An 18,147-nucleotide genomic window follows, 5' to 3' on the forward strand; every position below is an offset into this window, starting at 1 on the left:
ACAAAAATGTAACTTACAAACACAAATCCCACATGAGAGCTGCAGGCGGGAAATTAAATCCCTCCGCACGGCCTTGCAAAAGAAAGACAGAAACTCTTACATAAATCTCATAAATTTCTTTCCACACATTTTCAGGAATGACATATTTCCATGGATGCATTGCATTTAATATTCATGTATCATGACACAAAGAAACCCTGTCTGGTTGTCACATGAATGTTTAAAGGTTCGCAGTTATTTTAGTGGTTGCATTCCTGTCAATGCGTCCATGCGTGGAAGCCCTTCCTCATTCGGGAAGAACGACAATTTTTACAGTATGACACTAGTTTACAAGGACAATCCCAATTTATACGTAGATGTATACTTCAATTTGAATGAGTAGAAGTCTGTGGAAAAATATTTGTACTCGTGTGGCAAGTTTGGCTCAAACAATAACAGTGCCAGCAGCGCCACCTGGGGGAATTTCACCCACAGGAAACGATGGCACTCAACCCCTCTGAGGGACACAAGACTGGGGCACACAGGTCCGACCACACACTGAACAGAGACAGACCCAAAATGGACAAAAGTTTTTCTTTCAAATTCAGGCTTCAACTGATGATGCATCTCCTAACCCCGCCCCCCCCCCCCCCCCCAGTAGCGACTTCACCTTACCAGGTGTTTCGTTCTCCAGGTGAAGTGAGTTAAGATGTTGTCAAAAACAAAAGTCTTTCACACTTCCAAACAGTAAGAAGAGAGTCTATTTATTGAGTTTATGGCCTGTAAAAATGCTTTATTACGTTCACATAGATATGATGAGGATGAATTCACATGGGCAGGAACAGGTGTGACATATTTGGCAGGATTAGTAGATTCCGTAGGTGTGTTCCTTCCCATTTCTGTACCTGTCCAGGTAGCGGAGCGGCTTGCCCTGAGGGTATTTGACCTGCGGGGGATGGTACACCGGGGGCCGGATAAACTCAAACACAGGCTCCCCCATGTCTGCAGATGACAGCAAACAACACATGACAAACCTTCGTCCACAGTCAGAACCATTCCACAACAACGGGGGACGAGCCCGACTCACTGAGCGTATTGTGAAAGGTGTCGGTGACGGAGTCGTCCCACTGGCACTGGAAAAACGCCAGACCCGCAGGCGTCATGTTGTCCTGGTGCTTCCTGTAGAATTCCACCGTCTTGAATGTTCGATCCGCCAGAGAACGACTGGAAAGACGAAGGGGGAACATTGTTCAGTGTGTTTCCTACTACAGGAACCAACACTCACCTCAGTGCTGTTGTGTGTCTCTAATGCTCACCTCGAAAAGTAGTTAAATACATAAAAATGATAGCAAGATATAAATAGGTGTGATTTGTTTATGTATAAATGATTAAAACATTTCTATATATTTTTTTGGACATTTAGCTGCTCATAGATGAACCTCTGGCTAGTTTAGCTGTATACTCTCAGAGCAACCCAGGTTTTTTTCTTAACTAATTAACAATTTAACGGTGTTTTCTAAGTTCTTGGTTTGTCTAAGAATTACGAGCTAGCTTGAAGTACCTGAACGCACCATTACCAGCTCACAAGTGTAGGATAACGAAGGAGGAGGACATCAGTTCATTGAAGCTAAAAATACAGTGACACCTTGCTATAATTTATGAAAAGGAAATGACCAACCTCATGGTACTTTTTCACATTGCATATGAAAACTTACACCCAAACATATATAATACGAACATGACAAGTCCAAATTCCAAACGTTCTCTCTCCTTGTGAAGCTCTCTACATACACAGGAGCTCATCATTGCTTCTGTGGCAGCACATTTTATTTTGGTGCAAATGTCTAAAATGCGAGGGATGCGCATCGAAGGCCGAGGCGGCCAATCACAACGCTGTCGCTCACCACGGCAACTGCCTCGCGTCCTCCTGGAAGTCGATGCGTCTGTCCTGTTTGAAGAGGACGAAGACGTAGCGGTGGAAGCCGGTTCCTCTGGCGGGGAAGGGAGGCAGGTAGTCACACAGCTCCTCTCCGGCGCGCACCGCCCCATCAGGAATGTTCCCCCTGCACAGAACACATCTTACCTTCATGCTCACGTACAAGGGCATTCTCACCTACACTTGACAGCTGCAGGGTGACAGGACTCACACCAGCCAGTGCACATATTCTGCCTCGTTATCCTGAAGATGCTCATCTGAAAAACAAACATTTTTTTTAACAGTTTCCAGGAGCTCAGAATGCTCTGTGTGGATTACAGGAAGCAGTGAAAGCTGAATCTTCCTGTCCAGGAGGATTCATCCTCCATAGACGAGGTCTAACCTGGACAGGTGAGCAGGAGCGTCCACAGGGAGCCCTCCTCCCCGTCAAAGCTGATCTCAGGGGCAGACGCTGCCTACGGGACAGAGAGAGGAGAACAGATGAAGGATGCTGGAGGAATGACATCGCCGATACTGGTTTGTGCCGCAGAGGATTGGTATTTTGTCACATATTTTCAGGAGACGACGTGGATACGACTTTTAAAATGCTTGTTTTCCAAGCGGAGTTTGGATTTGACCAGCGACAGAGGGCTGAAACTGCTCCGACGTTTTGTAGCAGAGGTGTTGGCGTCCGCCGCGGTTAGAGACCTGAACCTTAACTTACCTCAGTTGGAGTCAAGTGATTCCCATGATACACTTGATCACTGGGGTTCTGGCTGTAGCAGACCCGCAGCCAGACCAGAGGCAGGAAGTAGGCCATGGAGAAGAGATCTCTGAAGACCCCGTAGTGGTCTGCCAGTCTCTTTATATAAAAGGGGGCACTGTTGATCTCCCAGATTTTCTGAACTTCATCCAAAGAGATCTTGACTGCAGCAAAAAAATAGCAAAGTTACCAAAATGATTCACTACAGAGGAACTGACTTCATAAAGCCTGCTGCTGTGACGAGCAGGGCAGGTCCTACATGTGCGCAGACGAGAGGCCTTCTCCAGGTCAGCGTTCCTCTTGTTCTCGGCCATCACCCGCCTCCTCTCCTTTTTTTCTTTGATGCTGATGCGTTGGAGGTGAGGCAGTCCAATGTCCACTTGCTCCACACCTGCAACAAAATTAAAATCCTTCCTTAATCATTTTCCCCCGACACGTTCACGGCAGCGTCTTGTCTTCTTCTCTCACCGTCTTTAGAGATGCGTTTTTCCATGTAGCCTCTGTAGGTCTTCCACCAGACGGGCTTCTTCTTTGCCGCATCCGCGACTGTGAAGTAGCGATTGTAGCTGCGATACTTCACCAGTGAGGCCATTTTTTTAACATCGATGTCCTCATTGGGCATTGGACCAAGTGGAGGAGTCTTTCGACAGAGGAATGCTGTCATAGGGAAAGACGCCCCACAAAAAAAGTCAGAATGACATTGAGAAGACACAGAAGCAAAATATGAAAAACAACAAACAAACTAGGGCCTGACCAAAGGTCCCTCTCAGCTGACGTCAGCAATAACACGGCTGATATTCCCTGATTTTAACTCATTTCAGTGCAGACAAAGTGATTCCTTCGAATTCGATCGGATGTCCTTGCACTGTCTGTCCAGTAGAGGGCGATGTGCTCCTGTGCTGCGCTGATGTCAATACAGACAATGTGATTTATTGTTTAACAGCCAAATGTTCCAACTCCAAGATTCACATCTTTGTCAAAAGTGTTCCCTATTTCAAATATATTTATCAATCATTTATCTGAGTCCTACAAATGCACACTTTTTAAAGTTCTAAATGCTCACTGATGCTCATCGGCCATTGTTGTTGTTGTTTGATGTTATTTATCCCCATTTCTGTGCCAGAGAAGGAGAAATTCTTCCCTGTAAACAGTAACTGTTTTAAGATCTTTCAGCACTTTAATATCGGAATGGACAAAATCATACCCATGAATGAATGAGACGCTGGAAACCGTTAGGGGTCAATGAGTTGCTGACTAACATCTCTCGGAATGACTGTGATTTATCAGCTGGAATCTCCTTCTGGCACCATTCCAGGCTAACTGGAGGATATACTTACACAAAAGGATAAATTTAGAAACAGGAATGACGTTGGAAATTGTCGCTCTTCTCGTCTGTGTTCTCTTTCCAGACAATCAAGCACCGCTTTTCCTTCATTTCTGTTTTTTTCCTCTGACGTTTCCTCCCATCAACACTAGGTAGCAATGTTCAGTCGTCAACGGATTTACTGTGCAGTTGCATCCGATATGACATGCATAGCCGAATTAATGTTTAGTCTCCATCATTATTAAACTTTATCTCGAATTTTTCATTTTCCGCTTGTCTGACCAGTTACGCACCAGGTTCTCACGTAATTCTCAGATTCTCAACGGAGTTTGGTGAAATGTCTCTGCACTTAAGACGACAGCATGTATCCGCGGTCCAACGAATGTCTCCGACACATGGAAGTTCACATCAGTGCTGTAGTGGGGGTTTTACACCGGAATACGGAGGAAAGTCATATATTTCCCCATAAAATTACAGGAAATCACCCAATTATCAAACAAAAATACAAATGAACGTCACTTCACCGGGGAGGGCCCACAAACCGTAACTATCATCGACACTGACGCCCGGACAACACATTTACACAACCTGACCCTGGATATTTAGTGTTAGTCGAATAAATACCTGTTGTAACAAAGGCCCTGGCATTGTTGACCCCTAAATCCGTCACTGTCTTCAGGGCAGCCGAGCTGACCGTGCGCAGCGCCATCTTGGAGCACCCGTCCCTGACTCTACGGCGGCCGTGAGGGACAAACCTCGTCCGTGCGCTTTTTGCTCCTTTGTTTTCTGTGGTAATATCAGAGAAAAATTTCAACATATGATAGAGCGCGCCTTGTTACCATATTAACGTAATGTTCCGTCGACTGTTATTGCTTCCTTACACTCCCCTGTCAGTTTATTAGAAACATCCAAGCTCTATTGTGATTTGGTTCAGTTACAACAATAAATGCGTTTTCGGTAAATGTACACTGTAAACAGATTTAAACGCTGTAACAACTGTTTTATGCTTTACAGTGTTCTTCTTTTTAATAGCAATGCTCCAGGCATGTGGGTTGTTTCCAGTATCGACATTTGGGGGTTTTGACGACGACACGTGAAGGCAGCATCTGTGTCGTCATCAGTGAAGATTCATCTGACGCTATTATTTATTCACTGATGCTCCGAATGAATCTTCCTGCCGAAGTGGTGAGGATTCATGTTGGTTTTTTTCCCTTCTGTTGTACCATGAAGCCAGGAAGAAACAGTGGGCTAATTTATCGAGACGGTTCGTTTTTATTTTGTGACAGTTTGAGTTACTGGAGCGTTGCTGGCCGCTGGAGTCCCAGCTGGCGCTAGCTAGCGTTAGCTTTTGCCTCCAGTCAGCTAAGTTGATGTGTGGCGGCTAACGGACCGAGCTGCTGGTGCTGCTTGACAGCGGCTTTGTTCGTGTAGATGTCACATTAGGAAAAAATAACAGCAACGTCAGAATGCGCTGCTGTTTAGAGAATCGTTGGTTATGAGAAGCCACATCACACTACGGACAGGTTAAGCGGCGTGTTGAAGTCATCTTGACGTGTTTCCAGTCCTGACTACCTTCTTGTTTGGTCCCCGTCTCACAGGGGTGTCAACTCTTTCTTCCGAGATGGAGCCTCAGAATTTGAACCTGAGCTGCGTCATATGCTTGGAGCGGTTCCGAATTCCTGTAACCATCCCCTGCGGACACACCTTCTGTCAAAAGTGCATCACTGTCCACTGGGACACCAAGAGCAAATCTGATATTGGACCTCAGTGTCCCATCTGCAATGAGAAGTTTGCCTCCAGGCCCACCCTCAAGCGAAATGTGTCCCTGTCTGTCCTGACCGAGGCAGCGAACAGCACCGGCCCCTCCTGCCGGGACGCACACATGAGGAGCTGCGAGGGGGCCCGAGCCATGCTGCTGATGTGTGACCGCCATAAGAAACCTCTCGTTTACTACTGCAAGCAGGACAAAATGTCTGTGTGCTGCGAGTGTGCCATCTCCGAGTGTGCGAGGCACGATAAGGTGCTGCTGGAGACGGAGAGGGAGAATCAGGAGGTAGAGTAACAGGACGCTGGTGCACCACCTCCCCCTCATCAGAGAAAGAAAGATGCTCGCTGTCAAAGTGGGTTTCACCCGCTCAAGAGACAAAATCCCGAGTTTCCTTGAGAGAAAATATGTCGTTGCACTGGTTTGCGTAAAGAAGTCAGAGGCCGATTTTTTTCTTGGAAATGAGTCATTCAGAAAAAAAACTGTTTTTCTGAATTCATAAGGCAACTCGTTTCTAAGAAAAAACAACCCTAACACTGTTTTTCTGAATTAGTTTCATAAGTTTGAAAACCAGGGCCGAAATAATTAGTAAAAAATCTCCATTAATTCAGTTAAAACATCAGTTGTTTTTATCAGATAACAGCAACATTATTATTATTATTTTTTAATACCAGTCTGTGTTTTTTGTGCAGCTGCTGCTGGAAAGGAAGAGTACAGAAGTGGGAAAACTCACCGAAGAAATTGAGAAAAGCATCAACGACTTGACGGAAAATATCAGCCAAGCCAAGGTGAACCCTCGGCTGAGTCCGGTCTTCTATTTGCCTCGCACACACCTGACTTCCCTCCGCCGGAGCCAAACGTGGCGCCGCCTGCAGCGTAGAGGACTTGTGAGCGGCCACTGCCGTCATGTCCGTTTGATCCCGAGGCCCCTGTTGGACCTGCGGAAGCTCCTGAAACATCTGCGTGATTCTGCGTTCGTACGCAGTCTGTAAAGGCCTTGTTTTGGTCATTTTCATCATGAGATGAAATGAAAATCCCTCTTACAGAGCAAAACAAGCTCAGCTGTCAATCAGAGTCCCCTGCTCGGTGTGTTGTAGTTTTACTAACACAGCCGAGTTCACTCTGATGTGACTGAAGCAAGATGAAATGATTCTTCACCCCAAAAGTGTCATTTACCGTTCACACTCACATTTTAGGCTTCTCGTTTTTTTAACCCTTGCAGGACATTTCCATGCCTCCAGAAACACCAGCCTCCTACTTTTCGTGAGCTAATGGAGGCCGACTGCTAACAACAGCAAAACTGTCCAAAACCTCTGTTCACAAACCCTCAAGTGCATCATCCGCCATGACCCAGGCCTTCTTGATCCATCTGGGAGCTCAGTAATCCACAGACACTCGGACTTGATCTAAAAACCAGCTGTAGCACCTCCTTCCTAACGTGATCGCGACCGCCATCGTATTCACTTAACTCGGTCCCGCTGGTCCGCGGTGGCGCCAAACCAAAGCGGCACCTGTTACTTTGTGTTTAGCTCAAATCCTAAATGTTGGTGGATTGTTAAACTGGGCAGGAAGACCTGGATTATACCAACCAATGCGCTTGAGTGGTTGGAAGTAGACGTTTTGGACAGTCGCTGGTCGGCCACAAGCTGAAGCACCGCCTCCCGTTTTTGACTTCTGGAGACACCAAGAAGTCAGACAGTGAGGAAAAACATTTTTGAGTTAATAACAGACAGCTGTGAGTTACTGAAAGGCAAATGAAATTTTTGGGTGATGCATCACTTCAAGATGAGCTCATTCTTAAAACGACCCCCCCCCCCCCCCACATCCGAGGTCGACTCACGAGTTAGCAAGTGGACATAAGGTGTCTGTTCCTGTGGGAGTCTCAGCTTGGAGGATATTAACCTTCTTATTAGACAAAATGGTTTAATTCGTCATCTCACAGAGAATTACTACACTACCCACAATCCTAGATGACCAAGCAGCGTCTCTCCCTGGTGGAGTGCACTGCAGACACCTGAGTTCCCCTTCTGATGAGAAACCTTGAATATTTTGATATTGAAGACTTATTGATATCAGTGGCAAGTTAGCTAACGACACCAAAAAAATGTCGCTGGTCACGAAATGTATTTTAAACACAGAACTATTGTTTGCAGTGCCTTGTGGGACGTGTAGTTCTTGAGCGCAGCCATGTACTTTTGCCTGTTTACTGGTTCTTAGTGAAATGTTTCAGTCACCATTCACCTGCTCGCTGTCGTCTGGGTTCCTGCTCTCAACTCTCCACGGAAATGAATGGGAGATTTCCTTTGTTTCCTACCGCCAGGTGACTCTCCAGCAGACGTCCGCCTGGGTGAATATGAAGTTCTCCACCCTGATAAAAGTGCTGGCTGAGAAGCAGGAGGCCACAGAGCTCTTCATCGAGGAGCAGAAGGAGGCCGCCATCGCTGAGGCGGAGGCACGGCTCGTTGAGCTGGAGGAGAGCGCCCAGAAACTGAGAGAGAGCCAAGGCCAGATAGCTGCTCTACGTAACCTCTCCGACACAGAACTCATCAAGGTTTGATCCCCTGGCTTTACTGACGCTGTCGTTTGGCTCAGATGGAATGATTGTAATGTAGGCCAGGGACCAGCCAGCTAGCAGGATGTTGCTGCTGTGAGAGGGCCGGCATGCCCCCGCGAGTTTTCTGTTGTCTGCCGAGTGACAAATGTTTTTTTGCCTTTGTAAAACTTGGTGTACTCACTGAGATGACACCTCCGTCAGATTCAAATGTGCTGAGTCAGTTAAAACTCCTCTCAGCGTCTCATCCACAGCTAATCACCAGCTCCTTCTTCCTTCTGTAGGAATCGATGCTCGTTGAAGTTCCGCACCTTAAGCAGACGCCCACAGACGTGACGCCCAACCTGCAGGACCGATTAAACGGTATCACAGAGGTCCTGAGCCGAGTCTCCAAGCTGGTGTCTGAGGACCTTGAGAAGGCTGTGAGCACAGCCTTGGGTCAGGACAAAGACGGTAACGCCCCACCGCCGCCGCCACTGTCTGTGAGCTGCCTCTGTGCTGTGGGTTCTCATGTGTGCTTTGGTTCCTCGTGTGTGCTGTGGTTCTGTAGGTTCTCCCCAGGATAAGAGGCCTGTCCTGGCTGTGGTTCCCAGTCCAGCAGCTCCATGCCATCCTGGTGGGAAAGAGGGTCTCAGTGCCTGTGCGTTTCCATGACTCTCCAACGAAATGACATGCGGCAAGTGTCTGCCTCACACTCACCCCTCTCTTCCTCATTACAGACCGCTGCTCTCTGACCTTTGACCCTCGCACAGCAAATGGGCATCTCTTCCTGTCCCAAGAGAACAGGAGGGCGGAGCACCTGACCTCTGGACTGCGGCCGGTCGTAGCCCATGAAGCCCGCTTCGATCACACCTGGCAGGTGCTCTGCTTTCAGGGCTTCAAACATGGACAGCACTACTGGGAGCTGGAGGTGTCCAAGCCCTGGGCCTACCTCGGGGTAAACACGCCTCGCTTCTCTCAGGGTCGCTACCGGCGCTCAGATATTCAGGAACATTTGGAGTTTAAAAGCTGCACCCAAAGTCTGAAGTTAGACCACTCACAGACTCGTTGATATTTAATGTCACCCACCTCCCTCCCGCAGGTCACCTATGAGACCATCCCCAGGAAGGAGAAGGGCAAGAGGTGCATGTTGGGTATGAATGAGCTGTCATGGAGCCTGCAGCTGGACGAGCGGCAGCTGAGCGCCTGGCACAACGGGCGGCGCGAGACCCTGGCGGGCCACTCCCAGCACAGCCGCATCGGTATGCTGCTGGACTACGAGGCGGGAACGCTCACCTACTACGGAGACGGCCAGACCAGGCTGCACGCCTTCCACTGTGCCTTCACCCAGGAGCTGTTCCCCGCCTGCTGGATCGGAGAGGGCGTCAGCATCACCCTCTGCTCCACATGAGCTGACCTGGGAGGTCACATGACTGAGGGTTTGAGTGGAGAGAAGCACTTTGAAACTCACTCTAGACGAGCCCCCCCTTAGCCATTTAGAGGTTTTAAAAAATCTGTTTTTCTTTCTAATGACTGGCTTCCTCCAGGTTTGAAGAGCTGATGGTGGGGGTCATTTCTCCTTGAGGTTGACCCCTTGCTTGTTGCTCCTTTCTACCAGAGAAACGCCTCTCAGATTACTGAATATAAAACTGCACTACAGAAACCAGTGTTTGGCTCCACTGCAGGCCGACAAACACCGACTGAGTGTGTGCATGATCACGGCATCCATTCACTACCACCACGGTCACGCTATCCAATGTATGAATGTTGTCAATCAAAAAAAACAGCGTGAGGACGGCTGTGCAGGAGCAGCTGGTTTACCAGGCCTCACTTTGATGCTGCCTTCCTCATTAGTTCTCAATTCGAACACCACCACCACCACCACCCCCCTCCCATCTTGTAGTATTCATGACCTTGTGAGTGGTAATTTGTCGAAAGCTGGGAGCTCCCAGGACGTGTAGATTTCCTAGGTGGGCTCTGAAGGCAGCTCTGCTCAGACTTTGGAGCCCTCGCGAACAGCATGTGATGCACATCCTCATTTTTGACTGTGCCTGAATCAGCTTCGTCATCCGACCTGAGCTCTTCTTCATTTTGTGCGACTCATCTTTCGCGGTGATGGAACAAGCAGCACAAACGCATAAGACAAGTCGTTTTTTTTAAATCCTAGAACTGAACCCGCCAAGTTTTCTGACAACTGTGGCAGTTTTATTTGCATTTTGTAAATGTGAATCTTAAAAGTTTTAAGCTTTTACATCAACGTTCCTCACTCTCGGTCTCCACAACCTGGGGAAGAACGGGATCCGCAGACAGAGCCGGTAGAACCAAGACTGCTGAGACTACAGAGAAGGGAGCCATTCTCATCATGCTGGGAATCTGCTGTACTAGATACTCCCTTTCTTGAATACTTCAAATCTTTGCTGAACTCAGTGTTGAGGACATGGAGCGTCCGTCTGTCGTGGATTTGCACACGCCAAGCACAGAGGAGCACCACTGAGAGGACGACGGAGCAGCAAGCGTCTCCTGCTGATTGTGGACTATGTTTATACACTGTGCTGTGTTGAGAGCAACCAGGGAATCTCCATCATGTGACACCGCAACACTCTGTAGAAAGCCACAGTTTCAAATGATCATTTAATAAAATCCAATCCAATGCATACATACAGGAGTTGACATCATGCTTTGTTTTTCCCGGAGCTGTTTTACATAAATTATTCAATAAATAAGTTAATAAATACATATCTTTATTACTATTGTTATCATACATACAGCCATGACAGCAAACAGGAGCCCAGTGCTTTCTGGTAGTGCAAAGAATCAGCCGCGGATGTGCCACAGATACAGTTAACAGATTATTGACCACTCAGGAAGGAAGAGGGGAGACTCAGATTAAACTCAAAACTCAAGTGTGGAGATCGCAAACACACAAACTGTGAAACACCTGGTTCCTATCAGGGTCAAAATGTACAGCCATGACTCCAACTTGTCTCGAATTTTCAGAAACATGACAAAACAGGAAGTGACATCATTGGCTAACTGCTCTGCTCTTGCACAATATAAAAGATAATCCCTCGTGGCATGACGTGCCCGGGACCACCCTCTCTCTCTGCTCTAATCCTGGATCAGGGACGCCGCTCTAATCTTTGTCATCCAGCTTGTCAAAGCAGACGAGCCTTTCCTCTCTAGGTTAGTGTTCTTGAGACAGCATCTCAGTCTCTAATTATATACATTAAAAGCCTGTACACACAAATGATAGAAAAATAAAACACTGCCTTTAGCTGACCTCCGGCTCGGTTAGTCAAGCGGTTACGATCCTCTTCAAGTTGATCGTCGATCACACGGTTAAACATGAACGCCACAGCAAAGCTGGATCTAAGAGTAGGATGGCAGTGTGACTCCCCAGGCAAAGAATGCAGAAAAAGCCAACAGTGGAAAACAAACTGACAGCTTTGGCTTGAACACTCCTCGTCTCATCTCCCTTGAATATTGCTGCCAATACTTCTACTTCCCATCAAGTAAAGGTGCCTCTAAAGGACAATCGAGCTGATTAAAACGGCTGAGTGGAGCTGAGAGAAGCAATGGAATGTAAAACCAGAGTTGGAATGAGTCCAGGAAGACTAAAGGAAAAAAAAAGGGAATGATATTTTAAAAAAAAAAGTAAAGTGGCTTCCAGTTAGGAGGAGGAGAGCGACGCAGGTCTACTGGTTCTTCTTGTCCTCTGGAGGAGAGTAGGGAGGAGGCTTGTCCTGGAACAGGACGGTCAGGGTTAGACGTCATGTATCATGTCATGTGGGAAACTGCTAAAATGGAAGGGTTTACGTCCATCAGACAAGAGTTGAAGGGCTGCTTCCTCTAAAGCTGTATTTACCTGTCACATAATCACAAAGACACTCATTCACCACAGCCTCATTTCTCTGTGGCTCTGGAGTGCAGTGAGAGCCTTCCACATACGTTTCAGTTGAAGCTAATTGAGAGAACAAGAGCAAGACTGCCGAACTGTCAAAAATTCGGCCAGACTGATGCACCAGCTTTTATCGGCCCATCACACATCTATCACATCGGGGTACAGATTTCCTGATATGCACCAACGCTTAAAAAACTTTTTTACAGCTCATAAAATGCAAAAAAAAACAAAAACATGCCTGAGGGGATTCAAAAATAGTGCACTGTCATGCGTCCAGCAGAGAGCGCTCTGGCGCCTCCGCCTTGTTTAATTTGCCATTTTATTTTGGTCTTAATTTAAACGGTTGTGTTTGACCATGAAAGGAATTTCTAAAATCGGTACGGAGCTCCAACAGCTCATTCTGGTCAGGCCCTACAGGAACATCCGTGTGACCTGAAACCTTTCACACCTCTGGCCGTGCCGAGTACAGACCAGCCTTCATGATGCAGAAGATGTGGATTCCAGCAGACGACGCTGCTGCTGGGTGTTTGTGAAGGCCCGTTTCTGGACTCTTTGGCCTCAAGCTAAGTACACGTGGCAGGCTGTTACTGCATCCTGCAGTCACACAGGAGTCGGGAGGGAAACAACACCTTCATGAGCTCAAACAGCTGTTTTCAAGTACCTGAATGATACTTTATGGGTGAAGAATCTCTTGAAAGACATATCTCTTCATCTAAGAAAGGAAATGCCTTTTTTCCTGTCTGAAATGTTGATCTGAGACAAGATCACCAGTCCATCAGCATCAAAATGGATGCAAAACCAATGCACGACTTTCTTCACTGGTTGCTGAACCTGAATAACTAAATAAATGTGGCCTGCACAACCCCCCAGCTCTCTGCCTCGTACAGAGGGTGGGGGGGGCTGAACTTTTAAACATTCTCAAAGCAAACATATGATGTATCCTAACACTGGTGAAATAAGTCACAATCGTTTGACCTTGAGCATAAGTTCTTCCCCCCAGTTATTTAAATCTTTTATTTTTTATGGTCAGATATATGCCTTTTCTGATGTGTGTGAATGATTAAAAACTCAAAAATTGGGGAAAAAAAAAACCTTTTACAAGTGAGCAGGTGACAAACTGAAGGCCAAACCTGAGCTGAGGTCGTGTTCCCTCATCTCAGATTCAGGTTTTAAATGCCTGAGAAACGTTCAGTGGTTAAAACGAGCTTGTGACATTTTATTCTACGTCATGGCGAACTTCAATAAATACCTCAGCCGGGAATTTCAAGGTTTCTATTCGTCTTAAAAGGCAGGCTGCTAACAAGAAGCTGAACCAGCCCACAGAGGCATGCAGCTTAGTTGTGGTGATGCCTGCTGTGTAGCTCGTTTGTAGCACGACGTTAGCTTGGTACTCCCAACAATGGCATTCATACTTGGTGAAGAGAACCATGATGAGCAGAACCTGCAGGTCTCATAAATGTGCATTTGCAACAGAGCTGATATTCTGCATTGCGGGAGCCCATAGAGGCGCTAACTTCCTGTTGGACCACACAAGTACTTCATCTGTGCGACACTATAAATGGGACAGAGAGCTGGGGATGCTCATGCTGCCTAACAGAGATGCTTCTCTCAAGGTGACGGATCCCGGCATGCTCCTGTCTGACTTGAATAAAAATGTCAGACCAGTACATCAGGAAGCTAAAGAGGAGACACGGAGGTCAGCTCACCTGCGGCAGGTAGACATGCGTAGGCGGCAGCGTGGCACTGCTGGCGCTCGCTGCTGCCTCGGCTGCTTTAGCCTCCGCTGGCAAAGAGACAGATGAGAGAGGAATTAATGCTCCTGTTGATGTACCACCGAGGTCAGACATGGACGCAGTCAGCGGATGTTTACTCCATGTTTGAGCAGGTGAAGCAGCTGAGCCTGGCTGGGGCTTTAGTTGAAATATACGCCACAAACAAATCAAAACAAACTCAAGGCCTGATTACTTCGTCATCAAATTTTCCAGTTTTCATACCCGCATCTCATGCCATCCTACTAGAGGTTCAGATGAAGACTGTGAGGTGTGGTTCAAAGTCCACAAAGAAGATCATTGTGGTTGTTCAGGGGTGTGCAGATGAGGGGGAAGGTGTCCGGTAAATATTTTCAAGCTAAAATTACATGACATGACTGCATATATAAAACTATGTGGCACCAGCAGTGAGCTGGGAGTGTGAAGGGAGACACTCACCTGCAGCTGAGGAGGGGAGGTCTGGGTCATGTGGGGGCTGCTGGCCCAGAGGAGCAGAATAGGGAGGCGGAGGTATGTAAGCTGCAGAGGCATCAAACGCTGGAGGGTTGGGGTACAGCGCTGGACAGCACAGGCACAGATTAGATTCTGGACAAATCTCTGTCATCAAGAGCAGTTGAGTTTCACACAACTGTTACCTGGGGGGGTTGGGTTGGTGTAGGAGTAGCCAGGTGGAGGTCCAGCTGGGTAAATCCCATTGGCAGGGGGAGGAGGGTAAGAGTAGGCCCCATTAGCCATGTAGGGGCATCCACCAAACCCAGGAGACACCGGCTGACCTCTGGACACTGGGAGACATGGAGAAGGTGGGGGGGGGGGGGGGGGGGGCGTGAACAATTTTAAACAACACAGGAGAAATCAGCAAGAACTGAAGACGATGCTGGGGAACTTTACCCTGAGCTGCAACCTGCAGCATGTACTGGCCAAACTCGATGGCCCCTCCTGCAGCGAAGACCAACTTGAAGCTGGCGCTGCCCTCCCAGCCACCTACACACACACACACACACACACACACACACACAAACAGGAACAAAGACAGAGAGAGGGATCCACTAAATGTTCACGTAATACTTTTATACACACACACACACACACACACACACACACACACCTCCAGGCTCGGCACTGATGCTCCCCTTGATATAATTGGCTCCCAGCACCGGCTGTTTGACCTCACAGCCCTTCATCAGGTAGAAGGGCATCATGAAGGACTGCAGAGCATCCCGACCTTTAGCCACAAAGATCACCTGAGGCAACAGGACAGCAGGTAAACACACCACCGCATCTTCCTGCCTCCGATCTACAACTAGAGGGAGCAAGTTAATGGCTCACTAAAAGTAGCGGGACGCCCTCTCACCCTGAATGGAGTCAGGTAGATGCTGCCCTTCTTACTCTTTCTGAAGGCCTCTGGTAGCTTGTCAGCGTCACAGAACATCAGCTCCACATTATCGTAGTTCATCAACACACTGAGGACCCACAGCAACATGTTCAGGTCACTGTCAGACATCTTTGGATCGCACCAATCGTGTCAAATGTCACATGGAATGCAGACCAGATCAGACTGTTGCAAGACAACACACTGCTGGAACATGCAATTTGTTTGAATGTTCTGAGAAAAACTCTCAGAAACAAATGGTAACATGAGTCTCCCTGCATGGTGATCAAATATGTGTTTATCAACTCAAACATATTTAAAAGTTGAAAAAGTTACCAAAGAATCAAACTTAAACTAGAAATAAACAAACAGAAACACAAGCATCCACGCAGCATCGTTTCCAACATGAAAATGTTTCATTATCTTAAATAAATATCCACTATCAAATACATCTTTTACAAACAACAAAGGCGCTTCTGCAACAGTTTTGCGTCGTACTGTTACAAATAATGATTTCATTTCTTGGCAGTTCCATAATTACGTGGGCTGGCATCAAGATTCCGTTCCTCCTGCAGCTCTGACTGTGAGCAGAGCTCAATGTTGGTGCCGCACTCGCATTTTGGGCAGTGGAAAAATTACAAGGTACATGTTCTGCCTCCACATCTTTGTCACACGTTTTTTTTTAAAACCATATTTGAGCAATCATTGCAAACAATAATAATGAAAAAAGTGTGATTTTCAAAAGTAATCATGTGAATTTGTTGTCTACCGATGACAGCACCGCGTCCCGGCTGTGCCAGGCTGTGCTCCGACCGTCCAGCCCGCTTCTCCATAGTCTGGCTCCTAACCTGACCGAACTCACAGCCTCGAGTTGGATGGCGAGGGCCGCGCTGTGCGGCTGCCCGGTTACCAAACGCGGCCCATCGCTCGCTCTCAGTCAACAGGATTAGCCGACCAGGTTCTGGTTCAGCTGTAATGGGTTTATCGTTACGCCTCAGCGTGTTCTAGAAGAATCCGCCGGGAAAGTCCTGTTAACTGCAGCCGTTTCCTACATTTATAATTAAATACTGCTGTAGCTTAAAAGTGTTTCTCTGACCCGTGCTGATAATACAGACGGAGGGCCATGCCTGGAGTCCCAGACCCGGTTCTGTTGGACGCAACGTCCCGTTAATAAACACCTTGTTATGGCCGCGATCACGCAGCATTTCCGAGTGTGTTTTGGGTCATAACGGACCGGACCGGATCAAACTTAGTTTCGGCTGGACCCTTGAGAACATATGCAAAACAATGACCTGGATGTTTGAGTCGGACATGAGGGTCTCCGATGGTGGGTTCTCTGGCTAACAAACAGAGGCTAAACTCAAGTTAACGGCTAGTTCAGCGTGAGCTACTTCGCATTTCTTTTCTATTTACCGCCACAACAATTAAAGAAAGGGGGGCGATTATGGTTGATTTTCCATCTCTCGGGGGTGTTCTTCTCCCCGGAGACGAGGACTGACACTTGTCAGAGCGGTCGGTGGTGTCTGCGGGTTAGCTAGCCCCGTTCGACGTGCTAACACTACCTTTCGCTGTTGTTGATGATGACTCGGCCGGACTCCGAGTGGTTCTGGTTCAGGGACATGTCCGCCGACCTCCGGGCTCTGCTCCGGCAGCAGCGCGGTTCTTAGCGGGGTTCTTCTGTCTGTGGAACGGTCTACAGCCTCGCTGGCCGTCAGGTCTGCGCTGGCAGCGGGTTGTGGTGGTGGTGATGCTGCTAGCTAGCGATACACCTGCTCTTCCGCCATATGTGTGCACCGCCCACCTGTGACGTCATTACACACCCTCGAGAGCTTTCTTTTTTTTCCTTCAGAGAACCATTTAGCTTCTTTATTGGAACATATAAATCTAATTATGACAGCAATGAGATAATTGTGTCATTAAATCAGAAAAAAACATGGAAACCGGATCGTAGACATTGAGAATATAATTAATGATTAATTATGATACAGGATAGAAAATCATGACGAAAATGTTTCCTTTTATTTTGCAAAGAAAATGTTGGATAAAAAGTTGGACAAAATTTTAAAACATGACTGAAAAAGACTGAATACATGTAAAAATAAAAGTTTAAAGACTTTTTATTTGTCATTTTAAGTTAATTTTCTTCAGTTAGTTCCAACAACATACAGTTCCTTAAAAGGTGAAAATGCTCATCGTTTTTTTTTCTGAAATAGATTTAAAAATATACATTTTTAGATAGATAGATAGATAGATAGATAGATAGATAGATAGATAGATAGATAGATGGATAGATGATAGATAGATAGATAGATAGATAGATAGATAGATGATAGATAGATAGATAGATAGATAGATAGATAGATAGATAGATAGATGATTGATAGATAGATAGATAGATGGATAGATGATAGATAGATAGATAGATAGATAGATGATTGATAGATAGATAGATAGATGATTGATAGATAGATAGATAGATGATTGATAGATAGATAGATGATAGATAGATGATAGATAGATGGATAGATGATAGATAGATAGATAGATAGATAGATAGATAGATAGATAGATAGATGGATAGATAGATAGATGGATAGATAGATGATTGATAGATAGATAGATGATAGATAGATAGATAGATAGATAGATAGATAGATAGATAGATAGATAGATAGATAGATGGATAGATAGATGATTGATAGATGATAGATAGATAGATGGATAGATGATAGATAGATAGATAGATAGATAGATAGATAGATAGATGATAGATGATAGATAGATAGATAGATAGATAGATAGATAGATAGATAGATGATAGATAGATAGATA

The 18,147-nt window shown here is 46.5% G+C and overlaps 3 protein-coding genes across 4 annotated transcripts; 1 reads left to right on the forward strand and 2 right to left on the reverse strand.

Annotated features, from left to right (window-relative positions):
• Positions 1-728: 728 nt before the first annotated feature.
• Positions 729-4,761, reverse strand: mrpl38 (mitochondrial ribosomal protein L38). The gene is made up of 9 exons (XM_086196278.1): positions 4,606-4,761; positions 3,126-3,314; positions 2,917-3,048; positions 2,619-2,821; positions 2,298-2,370; positions 2,127-2,172; positions 1,884-2,042; positions 1,067-1,203; positions 729-981 (listed from the first exon to the last, which is right to left on the reverse strand). The coding sequence occupies exons 1-9, from the start codon at positions 4,688-4,690 to the stop codon at positions 845-847; spliced, it is 1,161 nt and encodes a 386-aa protein (XP_086052404.1). The 5' UTR covers positions 4,691-4,761; the 3' UTR covers positions 729-844.
• Positions 4,762-5,027: 266 nt separating this feature from the next.
• trim65 (tripartite motif containing 65) lies at positions 5,028-10,962 on the forward strand. Of its 2 annotated transcripts, none has more exons than XM_086196277.1 (8): positions 5,028-5,166; positions 5,580-6,034; positions 6,439-6,534; positions 8,067-8,297; positions 8,582-8,750; positions 8,848-8,937; positions 9,017-9,234; positions 9,379-10,962. In XM_086196277.1, exons 2-8 carry the CDS (start codon positions 5,603-5,605, stop codon positions 9,685-9,687), a joined length of 1,545 nt encoding a protein of 514 aa, XP_086052403.1. In that variant the 5' UTR covers positions 5,028-5,166; positions 5,580-5,602; the 3' UTR covers positions 9,688-10,962. The 2 variants fall into 2 exon arrangements, with proteins under 2 accessions (XP_086052403.1, XP_086052402.1); XM_086196276.1 differs by having other exon boundaries at positions 5,158-5,245.
• Positions 10,884-17,130, reverse strand: wbp2 (WW domain binding protein 2). The gene is made up of 8 exons (XM_086196279.1): positions 16,878-17,130; positions 15,298-15,406; positions 15,052-15,187; positions 14,835-14,927; positions 14,582-14,728; positions 14,385-14,504; positions 13,884-13,960; positions 10,884-12,019 (listed from the first exon to the last, which is right to left on the reverse strand). The coding sequence occupies exons 1-8, from the start codon at positions 16,934-16,936 to the stop codon at positions 11,972-11,974; spliced, it is 789 nt and encodes a 262-aa protein (XP_086052405.1). The 5' UTR covers positions 16,937-17,130; the 3' UTR covers positions 10,884-11,971.
• Between the last annotated feature and the right edge of the window lie 1,017 nt (positions 17,131-18,147).

This window comes from Aulostomus chinensis, chromosome 23 (assembly GCF_037954235.1).
Source record: "Aulostomus chinensis isolate RoL2024-O1b breed Wild chromosome 23, RoL_Achi_v1.0, whole genome shotgun sequence".
Lineage (NCBI taxonomy): Eukaryota > Metazoa > Chordata > Actinopteri > Syngnathiformes > Aulostomidae > Aulostomus > Aulostomus chinensis.